We start from the raw sequence: 23,689 nt of genomic DNA on the forward strand, positions 1-23,689 counted from the left end.
CCGCCCAAATATGAATTCGTCCACGTGTCCTGCATGAAACCATATACGCCAGTTAACCCCTGCCGGGGTTCAGCATTTTTTTTCAGCAATGTTATACCAACTAGCAGCTCGCAGCAAGGCCCTCGTAAAGTTCACATTCGGTGCCGACGTCACATGCCCCTTCGCACTTTCGGTGCCTGTATACGGTTTTTCCCCCTTGCCGGGGCATCGAGGCGATGCCTGTTGAAAGGAGGGGGGAAATGCCACACTGCTCACATCCTGCGAGCGCCGCAATGCGGCCGAGCGGCATGACTTGGCTCGTGACGGAGCGAGCAAGACGATGCTTCCGCTCGGGTGCGCGCAGCTGGTCACTTGGCCGTTCGATTAAAGAGCCCCTTTTGAGTCGAAATACGTTCGTCGTCGAGAATATATAACAGAGATAGAAGAAAACCTAGGTAGATCCGTGTGAAGGGTGCTGACAGAGAGTTCCTGGATGTTTTCTTTACGGGCAAGTCTCAAAAGCCTGAATGCCGCCTGCGCACGATTGTTTTGAGAAAAATGGCCCTGGGAGCTTTGCGTAGGCCGTTTTCTTCAGCGACTATTAAAGTCCCTACCTCTAAACGACCGCTTACTTATCCGTATCTCTAATGAGATAGCTTAATAACTTAGAAATGGGTTGCCCAGACGAGAGCCGGCTTCTTTGGTTGATGTTACTGACCTGTACTATTCCATCCCGCATACCGAAATGTTGATTTTCATCAGGAAGAAGATGGCATGCATAGGTGAACTGTAATTTCAGGACGAAACAGGTATTAGCTGTGATTATTTTTTAACACATTTAGAATTTTACCTTTCATCGACTGCCGTTTTTTTTTTTTCAACCATCAGTTTTATATTCAGCGTGATGGCGTTTGTATTGGGTCGCCCCTTGCACCTATTCTAAGTGACATTTATTGATCGTGCGTTGAAAAACGTGTTAGTGACCTGCTTTTATAGAACTCGTACATTTTTATGGTATTCAGCTGTGTGGATGACTATCTAATTTTGCTAGCCGATCACGTAAGTTCAGAACCAAGCGCCATACTTGAAGATATTGTCAACATTTTCATCAGTGAGTATAAGGGGCTTCTTTTCACGCAAGAAGTTCCCCACAACAATAGCCGGCAGTTTATTTACTTGAGACGTGTGTTTAAGCACGACAGGCATGTTTGTTGGTTCTACATCCCCAGATCGTGGACAGAGCTACTGCCGTTAATAGTGCCCATTCCAAGCTAATCAAGCGGAGAATCGTTGCGACATGCTTGAATGCAGTCTTGGAAACAACTTGTGAGCATGAGATGGCACAGAACTTTGATGCGCAAACTGAACGCATTCAACAATCCGAGTACCCAAAACACCTCACCACTAGTAGTATTAGTGGGAACTTTGTCAAGTAGCGCAAGCGGACGTCAAAGGGTGAACAGGGTAAGAAAAAACAAGGATAAAGAAAAAACTGACGGTGGTGATTCTCTATATTCATTGGCTTTCGCACAACCTGAAGAAAGTGGCTAGCAGGCTTCAGATCTATGTGGTGATTTCTGCTCCTTGCAAGCTGTCGCCCATTTGCACCTTGAACAAAGTAAGAATATTGGTTAGGCAGTGCAAAAAGAATTGCCAAATCCGTGCCACTGAATGCACTGCTGATGTTGTGTACGGTGTGCTTGTAAGCTGTGGTCAGGAATATATCGTGCAGACAGGTCAGTGCTTTAATGAAAGAATGAGGCAGCACAAGATTGCTATAAAATTGGTTACGGCAGTCACATGGCCACTCACTGTAAAAGCTGCAAATTCCCCCGATTTTGAAAGCACTAAATTGATTGCAAGGTCTAAAAGGCAGATTAGAGCGTGAGATAATAGAGCCATATTACATCAAGCAGAGGGGCGATATTTGCATAAGCCATCTGTGTCGCTTTCAGATGAAGAGATTAGGTTTCTTAGTCGGTCTTTGTCAGTGTTATAATCAATGCATTGGTCATTTTGGCACGCGTGTCTTTGTTTAGTGACCCCTTTTATCTGTGTTGCTTTTATTTTTCTGCCGGCTCATATGATAATAAGTAACTTTTCCATGAATAAATTTAGTAGGAAGTTGGCGCCAGTCCTGTCTTGTGTGTGTCGTCTCCATCTTTTAGCGCGAGTACGCTTTTTGCGTAAACTATGTCATGATACAACCAACAAGCTCAAATCAAAGTCTTGCTGAGATTTATTTCAGGCTCCACCTCAGCGCTTTTGGATTGTATTTAAGGAGTTAAAATTTCTGCGGAGGGCATGAGAGGCCCTCTCGGCTGCATTGGACACGACAATGTATGCTTGCTGCTGCCTGCAGGCGTTCCTCTATGCTCGCATCGCTGCCCTGTTTGATTCAGAGATTGACGTTGCCCACATGCGGATTGATTTCAAATTTTCCACTTCCCTTAAGGCTGCCGGGAGGTCTCGCATGGCTAGGTTGAAAAGAAAGGGGGAAAGCATCGATCCCAGCGGCGTACCCCTGCTTCACAGACGGACAGTGGGGGATTCTATGTCCGGAAATTTCATTTTGATTGGTCTGTTTCATAGAAAGGGCTTTGTGTGGTCATATATCTTCTTTCGAACCCTAATTCCTAGAATGCCAGCGAGAATCGCTGCGTTCTTTAAATATCGAAGGCTTCGGTCAGATCTAGGCCTAATATCAGAAAATACAATAAACCCATGCACACGGAAGCAAAAACAAACAAACAAACAAAATAAAAACCATTGTAGAAAGGCAAACATACCCTAAACACACACATACACACACAAAAAAAAAGATACATTTTAAAATACAGCACTGCTTAAAACATAATACACTCGGACAAGAATTATTGCACTTATATTGACAGGTGGCCAGAAGTGGTGCCTTACTCCCACCGCGTTGCCCATGACCTGAAAAAAGTTGCATCTAAACTCAAAGTTCCAGTTGTATTCTCTGCTCCCTGTAAGCTGACCTCATTATGTCCTCGTGTAAACTCAGAAAAAATAAGAAAAAAAAACTGCGTAACTAGGCATGCCCGTCAGTACCTAGAATGCAATGAAGGAGTTGTTTATCAGATCCCACTCGCGTGCAGAAAAGTGTATATTGGACAGACGGGGCGCTGCCTAAATGAAAGGTTGAGGGAGCAAGAGCGTTTCATGGGGACGGGAACAGGTTATAATCTGCCTCTTCAGTGTGAGGACTGTGAACAAAGCACCTGCGGGCCTAATCTTGAAAGAACTGTAGTTTTAGGTAGAGGCCGTGATCGAGTATCCCGCGAATTCAATGAAGCCTTTTTAATTAGGAAAACGGGCCTGAGTGCGGTTAGCGATGCTTCTATCTTCATATGCAAAACCGAAGAAGCATTTTTATAAAAGTTTTCCTGATACGAACACGTCTACAGGTGCTGTGGTTTTTCCCAGTGTAACCTGAAGGCTTTAGTGCACTAAGCTTTTTAGATGGTTGTCTTATCTCACGTGCTTTTTCTGTTTTTTTTTTACGGTTTTAACGCATTTTGGCTTTGTCTTCATTCTTTCAGATCCCATTCAGTCATGTTTCTTTGGCCCTTTACACCACGTGTCATGCCTTTTAATCTTCTTTCTCCGATCTTATCTTTTTTAACTAAGTCATGTGTTTAGTATTTGTCTTTTATTGCTTTTATGACCCTATTCATCTTTCTGACGTTTGCTGCAGCTGATAGGTAGTGTGACGGTAAGCCTATATATTGTGTGTTTCTGTCAATAAAAATCAGTTGCCATTAGCGCGTTGTCTTGTCCACCTTTCTTGTGAATGTGTCTTATTTGGCGCTACCGTTTGTACATAGACCTATGCACCATCAAGCCCAGCAACAAGTGTTACTTGATATATCATTCGGTGATAAAGCACCCAAGCATGCGCCTGTCAAGTTTAAACTCAGCTCGACTGCTGTTGACGATGCCTCGATGAGAAGCTGCGGCGTACCACCTGCGCATCTGGGTCATTGTTTGCCATTGACCACTCTGTTTATCTCCCAACAAGGACGAACTAGCAGCACTATCTACGAGGGGCGGATATTTATTCGCCATTTTCAAGCCGCCCAGCTGGGGCTCGACATCGCATCGGCCACGACTTGGGATCAAAACTGCGTAAGAATCCCTAGGAATTGTGGACGTTTTTGAAACACAACGGACGTGAGCTAGTGGATTTTCGAATTTAGACCTCGATGGTAAAGTTATTACTAATGATGGTGATAAAGCATGCAGCTTTAATACTTTTTTTTCAGTCTGCTTTTGAGCAATGGGACATAGACATAGGACGAGACATAGGAGAACTTCCGTTAACTCGTGAATCTGTCATTCAAACCAAGTCTGAATTGGTTTTTACTCACCAAGGTGTGTTAAAGTGCTTAGTAATATCATTTCATCTTCTGCCGGTGGTCCTGATAGGGTTCCTAAATTTGTTTTAAAGTCATGCGCGAATGAAATCTCTCATTACTTAGTGACCTTGTTCCGAGCATCTCTTAACTCGGCGTCTCTGCCAAATGACTGGAAAAATGCTAATGTGGTACCAGTGGAATAAATTGGTTCAAAAAGCTCTGTTCCTAATTATCTACCGATTACTTTAACCAGTGCGCGCTGTAAAACGTTGGAGCATATATCATATAGCACAGTCATAAAACACCTTGATTGTCATAAGTATTTCACAGAAATTCAGCATGGCTTTAGGGCGGATTTTTCCTGTTCTACTCAGTTGCTTGAGTTTAATAATGATCTGTTTTCTTTCTTTGACCGTGGCTCGGAAATAGATTGCGTATTTCCAGATTTTAAGAAAGCCTTTGACTCTGTACCTAATTTACTATTATTAGATAAGTTAAGTTGTCCTGGTCTGCATCCCATTGTCATCAACTGGCTTCATTCGTATCTTTAGGGCCGCATGCAGCGTGTTTTGATTAATGGTTCGCACTCAGATTATGTAAATGTTTCCTCAGGTGTACCGCAGGGGTCTCTTCCTGGACCCCATCTTTTTCTGATTTATATCAATGACATTGTTTTGGATCTTACCTGCAAAACTCGGCTATATGCTGACGACTGTGTCGTTTAACATGTTGTGGAAAGTTCCTCTGATGCGCTAAAACTCAGCGAAACTTGGATTCCATCGAGTGCTGGGGTTCAAAATGGCTAATGTCTTTGAATGCTACAAAATGCCAATTTTATCTCTTTCACTCGAAAGCGTTCCCCTTTACAAACAAGCTACTCATTACATATATGTTCTATTGCAAAAAGTACTTGAATACAAGTATCTCGGTGTTTATTTTACATCTAACCTAACGTGGATGAGACAAGTTTACTATATCACATCCAAAGCCTGCAGAATGCTTAATTTCTTAAAACGAAATTTCAATAAAGCGCAGTCGAATGTCACACAACTTCTGCATTTCACTTACATACGACCGATTCTTGAATATACCTGCCCTGTATGGGACCCCCAGTTTGGTTAAGTGACAAGCTCGAGCACGTCCAGAATTTCGAGATTTCAAGAACTTCGAGATTTGTGTCAAATAATTACAGCTTCCGAACTAGTGTGACGTCTCTTAAAAGCCCCCTTAATTGGGGATCTTTAGCTAACCGTATGAAACATTTGAGGTTGCAAATCATGCATCGCATCATCAGTGACCCAGCTGAACTAAACATATAGACTGCGCGACTAATTCTGCACGCTTCAGGCTGTACTTCCCGAGGCGTCGTCTAAAGCTGTCTACTCCTTCGATTCGTCTTGTTGCCTCTAAATCAAATGTTCTCCCTGCTCTCTGTTATGCATCTATTATCTGCGACCCCAGCACTAAAACTAACATTAATAGGTTATAAAAATTACAGAGAAAAGGGGTGTGCTTTATTCACGGCAACTTTAGGCCAGCATCAGTTTCTGGCTTATTAACAAAAACTATTAACAAAAGATTGTTTATTAACAAACTTCCAATCAATAAGTTAAAAAAATCGCCTCAGCCGACTTAAGTTGTTATTTCAATTATTTATTGGGCACTCTAAAACCAACCTATTCGTGGTAACCTCCTCAACCGGATACGCTACTATGCAAAGACAGCCTTTAAATTTGAATAATAAGAGCGCCTTGCTAAATTCGGCGAACACTGCGTGCTGGCTGCATTTGACAAGCAGTTTCAGCAACTGGATAAGACTGGCTACCCGCTGCTCATAATAACTGCTGTATGCGAAACATCCATTCAAAAAATGAGCCTCACGTCCACTGGTGATCTGCCAAGAAAGCAGAGAGACAAGAGGCACTTGGCGGTGATCCCGTACATATATAAAATAGCGTAAAACGTGAAGATAGGCGGTCGATATGGAGTGAGCAGCATGCAGGCTTGAAAAGCTGTGCTCCATGATGGCCAGACGACCCCCCAGATGCGCTATCAATACTGGGCTGCGGTTTGCAGACTGCCAATCTGAGGTCATCCACACCCCTCAACTTGGGGCATGTCAACATCGGTCAGAATGACCCTCGTTTCAATGAGATGGTGACCAACGGTCCATGGGAAACAGTTAAAAGATTGCAAAGATTGTATAGGGTGTGAACCAGTGCTAAAAAAGGCAATGTTTATCGGCAAAGAAAAGCAGCGCGTAGAAAGGTAATAGTTGAGGCTTGTCACATATATAAAGCTGGGACATAAAGTCATCGGTAGGACTCACTGACCAGGAGCTGGATTTTTAAACTGACACGTACAGATCACGATAATCGATCATTTTATGGACATTCTGCATTTTTTCTTGATACATTGTTCTCGCTGTGATAGTGTACTGGCGTATAAAAAAGATGGTGTTTTCTACAATAACCTCAGTATTCTTGCGTTTTTTTTCCTTTGCGCGGTTCAAATTTATAGCCAGAACCAACTAGCCGTACAGCAAGTACTACTGCACCCTTTAACAGTAATTCCATTTCAGCCCGATAATTACTGCTATAAGTGTTCTTTTTCCCAAGAACAGCAACTGACTGAAATAAACTGAGTGACATTGAAGTTCTGCAGCCATTTACGTTACTTGCTTCTCTCCTTGAGGGAGTGTTCTTTGATACTGATGTTTTCGGTTGTTACTTATTTTCATTCAGTCAGCCGCTGTTTATTTGTGCTTTGTCCTTGTATTATATTTTACAGTTTGTTCATCTCCCATCCTGGTAAAATTCCTACAATAAGGAGCTGCAGTATCTAAAGAAATAAAGCAAGCAAAAAATAGCTGGCATCATCGGAGCAGCCCAGTTTCTCGTTCAACAGAATAAAAACACCTTGTCCTGAGTCCAACTTGGAACATATACTGGACAAGAGATATCGACATCGCAGTCGGGAAGGGGAAAATGTTAGGTTTTGTTACACAACAACGCAGAAGGTGTTCTTTCGTACCATACTCGAGTAAAAATGTGAAGCTTGCGAGCCGTACCCACAGATGGGTTCTAAGGCTAGAGACAAAGCACAGAAACGGGCTTTACGTTACATTCCTCACCAATAAAGGTTAGAACACGCGGCGCCTGCATTTTCGAAAGCGAACTTCTCAATGCTTTCTTAGAGGCTTAAGGACAAAAGGGCCGTGTTTTTTATTACCACATAATTTTGTTTAAAAAAAACGTACATAAATGAATAAAAGGCAAGTACAAGCCGTAACTGAAATAGCAAACACGTACACGTAGCAATAATTGTTACTCTACTGCAGATACTCCGTTTTAGAGCATTAGCTCTTCTTGCCTCGTTCCCTAGTTTGGTGCCATTGGCGCCGCCCGCGCCACACATTATAGGGAAGCCGAAGGAGACCGAGAGCCAGCCATCGTTTTTCATCATCGCGGATCGCTTCAGTTTCGTGCTTGTGCTGCCGGCACCAGTTAGTGGTTCCACTTGGATTGGCCTTAGCTGCTCCCCTGCTTCGTGTGCTTGTTGTTATTTTCGCCGCCAGTAAGCCTTTTGTTCACAAAGCAGAATTTCGGACTTTTGGCTCTTGTTAGCTTGTTTTCAAGCTCCACGTCTTCGCATTCATGCCGTCGGCAGCACAGACGGCGTCGCACCAATAACCGCACGACGTGTATATGATTTGACGGCGGCTGGCTCGGCTAACTTGAAAGTGCGCCAATACACTACTGCGGCCGAGTGCGCATTAAGACCGCCGCTGAGACAATGCGCAAGCGCACGGTGCAAGAGGTGGCGCGTATTGACGCCCGTGCGCTCGAGCATCGCAAAGGAGTTTAAACTAGCACACTATAAAAAGAGTTTGTTCCCACAGCACAGCCAACACTCAAACACACGCCTTATACACTCGTACGAGTATTTGAGTTCGTTCTCCATGGCATCCGACTGGGACAGTCTTCCAGCTTTAACTGTCAAAGATCAGTTATGGGAGCAGTTTTCTATCTTCCTTTCCGCCTAGTTAAAATAAGTACCATATTGAGGGTATGCTCTTCTTGCGTTGGCCTGTTCTAAACTACGCTTCTGCAAATTCTTTATTCTGTGCGGTGTGCACTCTCATGTTGGTCCCAATAGCACTGATAGTATGCACCAACACAATAAACGAATATTCGGCTCTGTTTCCCAAGAAGAAACGCTGCACATATTCCCAAAATAAACCGCAACCCAGATGCGCACCTGCGTAATTAGCTACCTTGTAAATAGTGCGTAGTACAGAAGAGTTTATATTAGTTCCTGGCTTTCACACAGCAAAACCCTGAGTTCGCACGCACTAAGCTACATATTACATGTTTACAAAAATACGCATCCTGCTCTGTAATGTGGCGTCCTTGTGATTTAAGTGCAGAGGGGGTGCGGTGGCGATCTTTTGCACCAACGCCTTTTTGCTTTTTCTAAGCGCTATGATACCCCGCAGCCTTCTGGTTGGCCACGAATCGTGTCTTGCAATTAACCGTGGACGGCGATACCGCAGCAATATAGAGAGCCTTTCACCAAGCATACCATGGGAGTTGAGAAAGCTCGTTTTCGTGTCTGGTAGCTGCCGCTTAGAGAGAGCCTCCTGTTCCCCAGAGGGTGCACTATCACTTCTGAGATGGACAGGCGGGAATGAGAGTCCTGTAAAAAAAGTAAAACGAACACATATCCTATCAAGAACACATGCATGTACAGCCGTTCATGCACCTGTCTAGATCGCGCTCGAACGGCATGCTGCGTTATACATTTATGAATGTGGCCGCTGCCTGAGGGTCCCGAAAAAATTTTTAAAGAGGCGCGGAGTTGACCGCGATGCATTTGAAAGCGCATGCAAGCTAAAGCATTATTAAAAGCCCTAGATCACTCGTAAGCGACACAAGTGTACTGCTCAGTGCGCCGTTCCAGCGCTCTAGAGATGTGTGTGGATGACTGTATGTCTGTCAGTCCCAGTAATCTGCATTACTAAATTATATCGGTTCTCCACAACTCAGCACTTGCATGTCAGGCCACGCACTAGCAGCAAAGAGAAATACGAAATCTCGAATTAGCACAGATTCGCTTATACATTCGAGGAGGGCACCCTAAATAGCAATGCTGGGGATCCGTCCCCAGCTATGGCCGGGAGATGGAGGGTGTATTAAAGCATCCTGATTGCGTCTGCTGGTGACTACAAATGCAGGAAGTACTGCAGTCTCTGCGCACACTCATTCTGCTTATATGAGTCCAAAAAGTAGGTCCTGATACTGCAGGGCAAAATTATATACATTATATATGTCACCGAGATTGCTCTTTGAACTGTTTCCGCAATGGGCAGAAATTGCTCCCGTGAGATCAGTTAAGTAGCGAGACCACTCGGAAGAAGGAAAGACGCTGTGTCGTGCTCACTTTTATGACCACCACGTTGGCTCGTGACAGCTGGCACACTTTGCAGGTGATGTGGATGTACCATCCGGGATTCCAGCTGGCGACCAGCGGCAGGAGGCCCAAGGAGAGCACGGAAAGTGCCCGGTACAGGCCTTGTCTCAAAGAAGAGTAAGCGTAGCCGTGCACTTCCTGCGTGATGCCACGGGAACCAAGTCTATGCCAGTGGGAGGGCATTTGTGGCAGCACCACATGACCAAAAAAGTGGCATCGCACAGGCGCAGTGATATTGAACCAAATTTTGCAGCTTCAGTTTCTGTTTCTGGCAAACGAAAGCTTAGACGCTAAAGTTCATGAGGACGACCGCCTCTTGTCTAGTACAATAGGCCCGAGACACTCCTTTTGCACTTGTTTGTAGTACTGCGGTGCCTGCTGGTAGCTTCCGCGCTTTGTGTAACGCTCTGCTTCCCTGTGCGAAAACAAAAAGTTGAGGTGGCGCAGCGATGTCACAAGAGCATCGACAGCCAACAGATACACTGGCATTGTTTTCTTACAACCCACCAACTCAGACTGTAGTTTCATACTGAGCAGCAGTCAGGAACAATTACGAAAAGTTGCCGGGCCAGTTGGTACATGATTTCAACGAAATAGCGAGCAAAAGACAGGACCGAGAAAAGGAGACACGCACACACACAGCACTGAGTGCGTGCGTGTCTCCTTTTCTCGATCCTGTTTCGTGCGCTCTTTTCGTTGAAACGACCAGCAAGTAGACGCTATTTCCTTTTGTCAGAGCAATGGCTATGCAACCAGACCAGCTGAAGATCCTCAACATACAGCCCGAAAGAAAATTTCTTAACCAGTTACGCGTTCGTGGACAGAAGGCTGAGGTAAGTCGGCCTTGTTTTCGAAATCGTCAAGCGGGAAAGAAGAGGAGACTATTGCAAGGCCGCGTGTGTTAGGCCTAGAAGAGTAAAAGCCGAATTAATTCTGCATTTCGTCAGTGTCGGCACCTACATCCCGATCCCCGATAACGTAGTAAATTCTGTGGCGTCTACTCTGTCTGCACCCGCCGAGGAAGCTCAATGGTTATGGCCTTTGGGTACTGATCCGGAGTTCTCGGGTTCGAACCCACGGCCGCGGCTGCCGCGCTTCAATGGAGGCGGAGCACAAAAAGTCGACCGTGGGCTGTGCGTTGTCTGTGCACGTTGAAGGACCCCACGTGGTTGAAATTATTCCCGAGCCCTCCAGTATTAAACCTCTTTGTCTATTTCTTCTTTCACTCCCACTTCCCTCTCTTCACTTACGGCGCGGTTCGGTCGTTCGCTCGTTCACCGAGATGTGAGACAATTACTGCACCATTCCCTTTCCTCAAAGACCAATTTCAATTTCTAACTTCCCTGGTACATTGCCGTCGGAAGGATTAACAACACTGCTCAAATGTGAGGAATCGCCACTAGCATCTAAAATGTTACGACATAATCATGAGAAAGTAAAGGTGCCTTGCCTGCTACATTGCTAAAATCACGGTAGCGTTTGATTCGATGAGTAAGTGTTTGCTCAGTACCGAACAGTCACCGCGGTTCATCGCGTTTTCGTCAGTTCGTGTCTCCTTAAAAAGCACAGTGTAACAATTCCCTAGCATAAAGCTGCTAATTAATTGTCTTGCGTCTGGAGTGAGAACCCTTGTGGATGTAACACCGACAATCGAGCGAGTCGGTACATCATTTTAAAATTTTCGCAAGCGCTGCTACGCCAAAACTGCCAAATATAGGCCAAACTGGTAAATGTATAAACACACGGCTATGCCAACATAATTCGTCTTTAATGGCGGCTCCTTCCTCTAATTTGGCCCTGCATTACAGAGACTGCGAAATTAATCATTCTAGCCCGTTGGAAATAAATGCATGTGTACCTCTGTTCAATAGTACAAAACTTCTGTATAGGCATTCCAATCACCTAAGAAGGGAATTATCCGAGGCATTTCATATTCCCAAAAACTCCAACATATGCGTCAGCACACCATCTGTTGTCATCCACGATTGTGAAATTCAGTATCTTAATCCAACACAGTGATTCGTTTTGTCATTCTGGGGGTAGGCGCATGCGCTGCTGGCTGCCTTGTGTGAGCTATTTAATCTTGCGTGTTTTTTCCAATATACTTCCGTTGATAGTAGCGCTTGTCCTTCGTCTTCTTTCTCTTGGTGTCCCCCGTAGCAGCGCTTTCGAAAGTTTTAAAACCTTGTGAATGTGTAACCTGAGATCGTTCCGTCTATAAATTCCCTACACAATTGCATGTGAAATAATACTTTGGAGGGATTTTCAGGTTATTTAGTCTGGTGCACGCAGCGCTCCCATGGAAAATTTTCGAGGATCCAGCGAACAACGTTCTTTTGTTTCTTATGATGTTTGGACGCAGGGCCGCATATCAGTTTCTCTTAGACTGCATTAGATCAGCCAACCTCCGTTCATTCAAATAATAAATGACCTTGTTTCATTTCCACCAACATTTCTATTTTATGCTCTACTGCCATAAACATCGCCAAAAATATTTTCTCATCGTTATGTCTACGGCAGATAATCCGCGCAAACTTCCTGCATGCAACGGAAGGTCATGAACGGGCTAGATGCGTGGCACTTCCCTATGTTCACCAGGTTACGCGCCGCCTTAAAAAGGTAGCCATGAAAGGCAATATCAATGTTGTGCTTACTGCACCCAACAAACTCGGCAAACTATGCCGAGTTGTAAATGACGTCTCCAGCGGAAAACTGCCATGCCACATCAAGCATGGGAAGCCGTTTTTGGCCTGTAGGACCAATGTGGTGTATCGAATTCTGTTATCTTGCGCAAGATGCTACATCGGACAAAATGGCCGTTGTATCACCGTTCGCCTCATAGAGCACAAGAATCTTGCAGAATCTCTGCACACGATGTCAACATAGCGAAAAGAGTTTTACTCTATTTTTTGAGCATACAGGTGTGATATATGTAAAAGGAGACCTGAAGGAGCGCGAGGTATTGGAAACCTTTCTTATACACGTGCAAAAGCATTAGTGCGTCAGCAAACCGAATGTTTATCTTTCAACCAAAGAATTGAGGTTCCTGTGTCGGAAAGTGCTGTCACGAATGCGAATTCATTGTTGGTATTCTTGGCACCGGATTGTCGCCTATAAATGCGTGGTATTTTCGTGAATAAAGTCAGTTGATGTCTAGCACCTGTGTTGTCTACTATTCTGTCGGCCCTGTGTTTATTTAGTGTTCCTACTATGTCCTCTGCATTTGGATGCCTGCTTGATCTATGCTTCACGGCGCAAACTACTGGTCTAGAATCGGAGACCCTCATATCCAAAGTGATCATATGCGGATATTTCTATTTTTACACCTGAAACAAAGACTCCGTCACAGTAAACATGATGCGCCTCCACCATACAGAGCGACAAATAAGAACACGATTCCCAATTCTGTAAGTTCAGTGAGCAAAATAGACTGGTCTTTCATCTACAACTTGGCGTTCGGCCGTTTTGCTGCAATGCTCAAAAAGCTTTGACGAAGCATTTCTTTTAAGACAGTCTAAACGCAGTAAGGAATGCAGGAAGCCATGGATGACAACGAGCTGTTAAGAAGAGTAAAAGAAAGAGAAAGACTGTTTGCCGCTTTTATAAAGACAAGCCACTCTGAGCACCTAATAAAAGTTAAAAAAAGTGAGAAACAGACTGAGCCGCGATGTAATGTTAGCTTGCCAAACGAATTGTGAGAATAAATTCCCTAATAATCTTAATGACCCTAAAGAGTCTGGAAAATAATAAATGAACTGCCTCCTGTCCTGTTTCAGAGATGAGTGATAATGGAATAATATACACAGGATATTAACTTGCGAATAAATTTAATCAACCTTTTCTAAAAACCGGATCATGAGATGCTCTGTGCAATTGCGCCCCAACTTAGAGATCTTATATTTTGGCTAGTATAAGCAATTTGTTTCTCACACCTGCAGATGAGACGAAAATAGCCAACTGCTTAAATTAAAGAACTCAGCAGCTTGAGGTGCTGATGATATTAAAGCAGAGCTTATAAAAACAGTCGCGGTGTGCTTTAGCACACCACTCTCATACATCTGCAATCACATATTGTCTACTGGCATTTTCCTTGATGAATTAAAAAATCCAAAGGTATTGGTTATTTCTAAAGGGGTTGGCAGGAATACCATTAACTCCTACAGGCCAATTCAACTCCTGCCAATTCTTTCCAAATCAGTTGAACAAGTGACTAATGAACGTATTCTAAATTTCTTCGCTGTAAATAATATTATAACAGAAAAACAATGCGGGCTTTGAAAACAAGTGTACGGAAACGGCGCTCTACACATTAAAGAAAATATAGTAAGCAACTTTGAGAATAAACCGTATACAAAAGAAATATTTCATTGAGAATATTGAAAAAAAGTTAAATAAGTATGGGTTAAGGGGAATTGCTCTTAACCTAGTTCAACGTGATTTAACTTAGAGACTACAGTATCCAAAAATACTCCTCTCGCGATTCATACTAGGAGAAATAAAATTTGGGGTACCACAAGGCTTCACTATCGGTCCGCTTCTCTTCGTTTTACCCATCAATTATATCACTAACGTGCCTCTAACTACAGACATAATCCTATATGCCGATGACACTAATGTTTCTTTTTTTTTCTGGTTAAACTTATGCGCTGTTTAACGAAAAGCTAATATCTGGCTGAGGAAAGTTTGAGTGGCTTAGAATAAACAGATTAGAATTGAGCACTATACACAGCAAAGTACATTATTTTTCGGCCTCATAGTAACATACCGATGACACCATAGTAGTAAAGTATACTGGTGAAGTCATCCAGCGTTGCGGATTTCATAGATTTTACGGAGTGGTGTTCGAAGAACATTTGAACTGGTCAAATCATATCCACAACATAAAATACAATATTGCGAGATCCATCGGAATTGCTAATAAATTATAGAATATATTACCTTCACAACTGACAAAACAGCTATGTTACCGTCTAGTGCATTCACACCTTCAATACTGTTTATGACGAAAGTAGAAGGCGCCGACAAAAGGAAAGGATGGGATGACGTTTTGGCACACCCACGGGAGCCTTGTTCACAATGAGGCATAACGTAGGTTCGGCGTTTATTTATACCCGGCGCATGAGTGAACCCAGGCACCTGGCGTTGATTGGGGGCAAACATCCGTCATTTCGATTAAGCGTGTGCGCTGTCGTCTGAATAATCAGCGATTCCAGATAGAGCCGTGACTTCCTATCCCTTTCCTTTGCAATAACACGTGCGCCCAGTTCATGTTGCGTGCGGCGGACACCGAGTGCTCGGCAAGCGCATTTTCATCTGCGCGCACATACGCGCAGCATCCAGCACCTCATCGAAAAGGTTCAAAACCTTTAAATCAACGCCGGAAAAATCACGGTTTCATTCGACATAAAATCACTCTTCACAAGTGTGCCGATTGACCTTGCCGTGGAAGCATGCAACGCCGCCCTTGAATCATACCCATCACTACCAGAAAGGACTCCGATATGTGGACATGACCTGACCCGCCTTCTCAGATTCTGCCTGTCAAATACGTACTTCACATTTGAGGATGTTCCATACAGGCAAATTCACGGAGCCGCCATGGGTGCAACGATTTTCGTGACTGTCGCTAACTTGGCCATAGAGGAAATCGAAGGCCGTGCTCTTGCGTCTTTCACGCCTGCTCCAAAAGTGTTCCTGAGGTAAGTGGACAAGTGCTTTTGCAATCTGAAGAAAGAAGCATTACATGACTTAAGTATTCGCCTCAACAGTTTGGTGCTCAGCATACAGTTCACCGTTGAAGAGGAAACCGACGGCCGCCTCCCGTTTTTAGATATACTTGTTTCCACACACTCCTCTCGTCTAAATTTCACCGTTTCCAGAAAACCCACGCACACTGGCCGGTACTTCCATTTTATGTCCGTTCACCCTGATTGCCAGAAACGTTCTGTGGTGTCATCGCTCCTCCGACGAAAAGAAATCTGTTCCAGACGAGAAGACCTGATTGCTGAAGATGTGCGCGTTCGGCGTGAGTTGACCGCCTGTGGCTATCCTGTACACGTCATCGACTCTGTACAGCGCCAAATGGAACGTCCTAGGCTGCAAGCCAGTCCCGCTACCCAGAAACCAGCCGCGATTCCCTATGTTCCTGGCATCAACGAACCTTTTGCGCGCATATTACGGTCCTACGAAGTTAAGGCCGCGCTTGTGCCAACTCGGAAACTGAGGAGTCAGCTTGTGCACGTGAAAGACAAGCTGAAGAAGAAAAAGTTCCCAGGTGTCGTGTATTCGATCCCATGTGCGGACTGCCCGTCTGTGTATGTCGGCGAGTCGGGTGACTTCGAGCAAAAAATACGTGATCACCAGAGTGAGGTCGAAACCGGCGCGCAGATCAAAGTGCACTTGCCGAGCACTCGGTGTCCGCCGCACACAACATAAACTGGGCGCACGCGTTATCGCAAAAGAAAGGGACAGGAAGTCACGGCTCTATTTGGAATAGCTGATTATTCACACGACAGCGCACACGCTTAATCGAAATGACGTATATTTGCCCCCAATCTACGCCAGGTGCCTTGGGTTCGCTCATGCGCCGTGTATAAATAAACGACGAAGCTACGTACGTTATGCCCGATTGTGAACAAGGCTCCCATGGGGGAGCCGAAATGTCATCCCATCCTTTCTTTTGGTCGGCGCCTTCTACTTTCGTCATGTACCATCTCGACCACACTGATTTCCGTCAGACTCTAGACTTCAATACTGTTTACCCGTTTGGGGAACGACGACGAAAACCGCTATAGATAAGCTATTTGTTTCACAGAAACGCGTTTATGTATTATTGAGAACACACCTCACACAAGTAATTCCGCTCCACTTTTCATGAAGAACAATGTATTAATAATCGTAAACCTCATTAACAGCAAAACAGCAATTACCATATTCCACGCAACCAAGCTTAACGAAAGAGAATTTTTTCGAAAACACCTACCTAAAGAACGCGATTACAACACAAGGTACACAACTTACAACAAGAGTAAAGTAGAAACAAATTACGGCATGCAACAACAATCATTCGTTATACCAGAATTTTTAAGTCGCCACCATGACATTAATAAATAAATCCTCTTCGTTATCAGTCTAAAAAAAACGCATACATGTAACTTTAGGAGGTATTTGACTTTTTAAATCAAGTACGGTTGCTTTGAATGCCTGCATTATATTTACTAGCTTAACGCTCCATTTCCGCTCTGTTTGAAAGCCTCTGTTATGTTTACCGTTTTTATACGCTCTCCAAAGCATGTAACCTAATCATTCTTTCCCTCGCCGTATCCTGATGTGTATTGTGTACGACACACTCGCCACAGTGACCATCTGAGGTAGGAATAGTCAGCCTTTACACGTGCTCTGACTTCTTAGCAGTAAGCCTTACTTGCCTTATTAGGCGAAAATCTGTGTGTGTGTCTGCGTGCATGTGTGCGCGAGCGTGTGTGAGAGAGCGACTCGATGGTACCCATAAGAGATGGTGTCGATATAGCCCAAGGTTGCTTAGGAAGAGGAACCTGTATAGCACAAAATCCACCGGTGGCAGCACGTTCCATCCCAGGGCAGTGGCGCACCGTTTTACCACTACATCACTACACCAGGAGGGGTATGAGGACTCCTAGGGATTAGTGAAAGTTACTTGTACATCGAGCAATTCTGCATATATGGACATTAACCCATTAGCTGCCGCATTATACACTATTAGGAAAAAGCCCGGAGAATTGACTAAGTAACTACTAACCACTTACTTGCCACACAAATCACAACCTTCGTAGGAAGTGGTGGTAGTAAAAGTAGAACTAGTAAAAGTTACTACCTCAAGAAGCCAGTGAAGAGCCCTACAGTCGCAAAAAAACTAGTAGTACTTACTAAGAAAATGAGCAGAAATTTTCGCATATATTGTGTGGGGTTTTTAACAGGGGTCAAATACTTTCTCACCGCTTAATCGCGGCTGACACGGCTCCAAACCGCCAGACCCCACCCTATGATCACGTACGCAACCAAGCGCATGTCGACCACGGCAGGCCTTGTGCTAACGGAACAAAGGGGCGACACATTGGCTGACACAAACAGGCATTTATTGCTACAACAACAATAACGCCCGCTAGCAACAAAATACGCTTAGGAATCGAGGTCGTCCAACTCACCAGCAAGGTTACGATACTGCGAAAGCCGGATGGGACGAAATACAGGAGCATGTCTCCCCGCCACTTCCTCGTCCCGCTTGCGAAGAGCCGAGCCGCGTGCGAAACGTCCGCTCGCGCCGACGATCCCAGCCGAATAGTGTGATGCTGTGAGCTACGTCCCACGCGCGAGCGCAAGCAGTCTGTGTGGCGCCCTCCCATGTTAGTTACGGTAACTAACCAGGGAATACGCACCTCCCTGGATGTGATGCTGTTGGTGCAGGGCGCATCGCGGGAAAGGCTACAAAGGGGACTGCAGGACAGGTCCCCACATCTGCTAGGTTCTTCGTACGGTGCGCTGGCGTGGCTAAATTTGTGCATAGTTGAAAAATAAGAAAGCTACATGGCCAATTTAACTAACTCCAAAACCAGTCAAAGCTATCAGAGCGTGCTGGCCGTAAATCACACACTTAGGTTTAGGCTTATTGCGCATTGCATGTGCAAATTATTCGAGGTAATGACATCAAACAGCCTTGCCGGGAACACGCAAAGGTCCAGAATGCAAAAAAAGCACAATTCAGAAAGGGCCACACGCGCGTGATACGCGCACTGCGCGAGCGCTAGTAAACCTTTCTCAGTCCTAAATACTCCGCCAATATGGCTCTCAGTTACGGACCAGTGGCTCTTGCTCGTTGAGCTCAGGCACCAGCGTTAATTATCAGGTTGAGGTTGTAGAAACAGCTTAGCCTACCTAATCGCATGCCTCTGCAGAAATGATCAATTAAAAACGCAATCCATTCAGACAACAGCCCATGTCAGTTATATTCTTTTTTCCTCATTTTAGGGTTAAAAGAACGGTTACTACCTAGTTACTAACCACGGTGTATGGAAAGAGGTGTACCAGCGGCGCCGCTTGTCCTGCGCTCCGAACGTTGGCCGAAGAGTCTCGCTGTTACGCAGCCTGCCAACAGATGGCGGCACACAACAGCGGGCCTTCTGCTGTTTGTGTCGTTGTCGCCCGCTTGCAGTGAACGCGTCGTTGAGCGTGTTTTCTTCGGCAAGGACTTCGAATTCGGTCTGTATTTTTGTTCTTTTAATGAAACATGACGGTATTTTAATTCTGGTGGTATATGGTGCCGTCGCCGGTGCTCCGGTGCTTCGACAAAGGGAAGAAAGTGCTTTCTTCCGCGATGCACGAAAGGCAACAAGTGCTGCAAAGAAAAGTTGTCACTGTTTTCGGCACCAAAGGATGCAGGACGTTAGAAGCTGAGGAGAAATGCCATTCCACGTAAGGACCGTTTGCTGCAGCTTTCAGGCTATTTATGTGGGAAGCATTTCGAACCTAATCTCGTGTCGAAAACGTGGGAAGCCACGTACAATTGAGGGCCATATGTACTCGTACGTACACCGCGGAGAGCATGTCTTGCAAAAGACGCGGTGCCAACAATGTTCCTTGACTGCTCTGCACACCTGTCGAAAGTCAGGAATTAATGGAAAAGGCCTTCTGAGTGGCACGATAATCCGGTGCAAATTAAACGCACGCCGTGTTCTTCACGAGCCGCTCGACGGTCCTCAAGAGGATGCGGTGAATCAAGATCTCCCATCTACAGAGAAGGGCCCGCTGGAATCATACTCCTCGAACATCACATCGCGCGGCTTCAGCTACTTGTTTGAAGTGTCACCGAACAATTTATCTCCTAGCTTTATCTCCTAGCAATTGGGGCTGTCATCGACTCGAACTAGATGGTGTCAGAAGCGTATACTTTTCGAAAGCTGAGCGCATGAAAGTTGACCACTTGACAGCACCGCCAATCCCGTCTCCTCTTGTCCTGTCTACAAGGAACCTAGACGTCACTGAGCCGAGCTATTCATTTTGTTTTGTGCGGATGGGATGCTGCAGCGCATGGCCAGGAGCGCTGTGGCAAAGCGGAGTTGCCCTGTGTTCGGTGTCATTTTTATCCTTATTTTTTTTGTCCTATTTGGTGGTCTCTTTTTTTTAAATCTCTTTTTTTTCACGGATGACTCGAGAGTTACATTCCTTCGAAGGAGATACATCGTCTTGCGCTGATAAGAGCTGCAGTTTTTCCTTTCCTTGCCCTGATCACAAGGAGACAATTATGGCTCAGCTTTTTTGCTACTATGTGTCAATGAGGATGCGTCAGTACTGCAAAGCAAAAAAGAAAGAAATGGGCAACAAGACGCAAACACTGAGGAAACTGTCAAAGCTTTCCTAAGTACATTCTTTATTGCAGCGTGGATAGGCCGGGGTATTAGCGAGGAAAGCGAGGTCTAATTTCCGTGCTGGTTGTCGTGCAGGTCGTATATGTGATCTTTCGCTCACGAGTGACATCGATTTTAGAGTGCCTTACTTTCCGAGGCAATAAAGCTAGGAATGAGGTTACGATCGAGTTTATGCAGTTTCAGTAACGTGCGGACTAATTCACAGTCAGGCCTGAGCTCTTTTTGCATATCTTCTGGCGATATTTTCACACTGTTCCAAGAATTTCAAGTCTCATTTATTTATTGCCTTTAGTACAGAAAATAGCAGCTATCAGGTTCTGCTCAGATCGCGTTCACCACTGCATGCTCATTCTGCATGCCGTGTTGGACTAAATTCCATGAATGTTTTTCGGTTTGGCGGGTTGAGGAATTACGGATTACCAATCAATTCAGGCATCCACTTTTTGTCGGACTGGTGGCAAGCGAATTGTTGGAAGTCCCAATGTTTCGCACACGCTAAATGACCTGAAGATCACGAGAACGACTGGTAAACACTGAGAATTATCTGAAAATATCAGTCTTATTTTTTGTTATTTACTCATTTTGACTAAGCTTTGTATATGCTTCATATTGGAATATGCTTCATCGGCGTGGAACCCTGGGGTCGAATCTCTCATTTCTGACTTAAAATCAGTTCAAAACCGGGGTTGTCGTTTCACACTTTCCAACTATCATCGTACTAGTAGTGTAACTGCCATGAAAGCTGACCTTTCCCTCCCGCTTCTTTCCCATCGCAGGTCAATAGCTTCATTATGTACTTTTCACAAAATTTATCATAATCCTTATCTTAAAGAGAGGTTGTTCAAAAGACCATCGTATATTTCAGCACGCATTGATCACCGCCACAAAGCTTGGATCCCTCCTTGCCGCACGAGATGTTTTCACGATTCATTCATACCCAGAACTTGTGTCAGCTTGAGTCACCTTCCCCACGATATTGCTGAAATTACTGATACTGTTGCCTTTCGTAACGCTGTTACTAATTTTATATAAGTCTCTGTCTATATCTATGTTTTATTTTATTAGCTGCTGTTTAATTTTGTGGTTTGTTTTGTGTAATGCTGCCTTTTGCTAGTGCTGTTATGGATAATAAACCACTGTGTGCTGTAACTATATTCAAATTTTTTAGCTGCTGTTTTGTTTTTTGTACTTGTATGTTATTCCCACTCCCCACTGTAACGCCTAACGGCCCTGAGGGTAAATAAATGAAATAAATTAAATGAAATTTAGGCTAGTTTTTCTCACTGCCTCTCAATGTATATTTCCACAATATTTCATCCTTTCCTTTCTAACGTCTATTCCCACCCAATTTACTTCGCTGTTTCGAACTTCAAAAGGGCCCGCAGTCGTGTAGCGCCATCTGGCCGAGAGCCGAGAACTGCGAGGGGTTCTGCGCCGCCTGCCGAGCGCTCGTTTAGACACCTTTCTATTCTTACACCATGGTACTAACTAGCGACCACAGTTTGTGAAAAGGTAGTCAGGACTACTTTTACTAACTATACATTGCAGAGGGTAGAAGATAGTAAAAAAAGTAGTAAAACGAAGTCAGAGTTAGTAACTGCTGCATGTATTGCCTTTTTGCTACCTTTATTTTAGGAGTGTACCCTTAAGCTGAAGCACCGGTTGCGATATCGCGGCGATTGTCTTCATGAAGTTAGCGGGCAGATCCGAAGGGGTGCGGCGGCGTAGCAGCGGCGGTACGTATATCCATGCAGACGTATCGCCAGCTGCGTGGCATCGGGTCACATCACGCTGCAGCGAGCGGCGACTGCCATCACAAAGTGAGCAGGCGGGCTTACGCCTTCTCACAGGTAAGCAGTTTTAAAGGCTCCCTGAAAACGATGTTATTTATTTATTTGCGGCGTTAAGTGTGCCGCACTGCATAAAACGAGATGTCAATAACGAATGTTATAATGCGTTAAAAAAGGCATGGAGTCCGGTTATGCGTAAAAAGTCGCATAATCATCGGGCGTAAATGTTTTTCGTTAGCCACAAGTGTGAATAAGAGTCATTGTTGGAAGACAGGCCTGCCTCTTGAAGAACACTAGCGCGCACCAGCGAAGTTCCTGGGCATGTCCAGAGTAGGTGGTGGACAGTGGTGTCAAAAGCGGGTGTTTCACAGTGAGGGATGTTTCCGGCGCCGGAACCTTCTCGCTTTGTCTCTGATTGCGAACTGCAGGCGTAAGAACCACTTCGACCCGCAGCCGCCTCAGGGAGGCCTCCTCCACCCGTGATAGGTTGGGGGGAAGTTGGTAGCTAAACAGGGCAATAAGAGCGCGTGTACGCTGCCTGAGGGAGGCTGAATGTGTTAAATGTGTCAGAAGTTGATCTGGTGGCAAAGGGGCAGGAGGAGCTTGTGGAACATCCGTTAAACGAGATATCATGTCAGTTGCGATGCTATCGACATCTGTGCGAGTTTGAACCCAGTGGATGAGTATAGGCACCTGGTAAGATTAACAAGCAGCATGTATGGCCTGGGAAACCAGAAGGGTACCACGGACTTTCTTTAGATGCTTCAGAGCTTCTTTTGAATGAGTATATAAGTGCACCTGATTACAAGGAGGGTCATCAGGTAAAATGCTATGACAATTAAAATCACTTGCAGCTAAAAGGGAATAGAGGGTGGAGTGTCAGTACAGTAGGCTTGGCGGCTGTAGAGTTGAGGGTGTGTCGGGCTTATGAAAGCAGTTCGTCCCCCGTTGGGGTTCTGGCGAAATCTGTGTAAAGGATGTAGCGATCATGTTGCGCAGAAAACGCTGGTGGTGACGGCGAAGAGAACTCCGACTTCTTATGACGAGCAGGCTTGTTTGATATAATGTGACAGGAGTCCCATGGAGGTGGTTGAGGCTCGAACATCGAAGAGAAACTTCCCGTGCTCTATTGGTTTGTCGTTGGGTAATTTTATCTTCCATTGTGTTGAGCTGCACATACTGCTGCAGCAGACAAATAGGAGTTGCTCGGGGTAGGCCAGTAATGACTCGCAATGGCTTCGTGGTTGAATGCTTCAAGTGTAGACCGCTGTCGTTTCGTAAGTTGTTGAACCTGAGCCTGGTATACCAGCCGAGATTGAAATACAGCACGAACAAGTCGACGAGTTCTATCTGAGCGGGCACCTCAAGAGCGATTACCTATTCTGCGGCTGAGGCCAAGTGTGTTTATAGCACTTTTGCGCATAGCTGACAACCACGACGTGCCTTTTCCTGAAGCATGAACGTGCAGGCGCAAAACATTCGTATGTTCCAGTTCAGGAAGTGGTGCATTGTCAATAGTGAGCGCGAACGGAGTGGCCTTGAAAATACGGCGGCCAGCTTTATGGCCTACATGGATATAGCAGGGTATAGAGAGGTTGAGGGAGAGGCCAGTGTTGGCAAGAAAGTTGTGAAGATGATTGAGGCATTTTGCAGGGAGTCTTGTTGCACC

The 23,689-nt window shown here is 45.0% G+C and overlaps 1 protein-coding gene and 1 long non-coding RNA gene across 15 annotated transcripts in view; one reads left to right on the forward strand and one right to left on the reverse strand.

Annotated features, from left to right (window-relative positions):
- The window catches only part of LOC144122196 (polyamine-transporting ATPase 13A3-like), a 738,347-nt gene that overhangs the window by 641,453 nt on the left and 73,205 nt on the right, over positions 1-23,689 (reverse strand). For all 14 annotated transcript variants that reach the window (XR_013312846.1, XR_013312843.1, XR_013312839.1 and 11 more), the window contains exons 3-4: positions 9,801-9,968; positions 8,943-9,056 (exon numbers count right to left, since the gene is read on the reverse strand). Coding sequence is in view for 6 of the 14 variants with exons in the window: in XM_077655777.1 (XP_077511903.1) it covers positions 8,943-9,056; positions 9,801-9,968 (282 nt within the window). In the remaining 8 variants the exon portion in view is untranslated. The remainder of the gene's footprint in view (positions 1-8,942; positions 9,057-9,800; positions 9,969-23,689) is intronic.
- LOC144122198 (uncharacterized) overlaps positions 1-23,689 on the forward strand; it is a 64,702-nt gene that overhangs the window by 38,782 nt on the left and 2,231 nt on the right. Inside the window, exon 2 of the long non-coding RNA XR_013312848.1 lies at positions 21,866-22,080. This is a non-coding gene — a long non-coding RNA (uncharacterized LOC144122198). The remainder of the gene's footprint in view (positions 1-21,865; positions 22,081-23,689) is intronic.

Source organism: Amblyomma americanum, chromosome 2 (assembly GCF_052857255.1).
Source record: "Amblyomma americanum isolate KBUSLIRL-KWMA chromosome 2, ASM5285725v1, whole genome shotgun sequence".
In the NCBI taxonomy this organism is placed as follows: domain Eukaryota; kingdom Metazoa; phylum Arthropoda; class Arachnida; order Ixodida; family Ixodidae; genus Amblyomma; species Amblyomma americanum.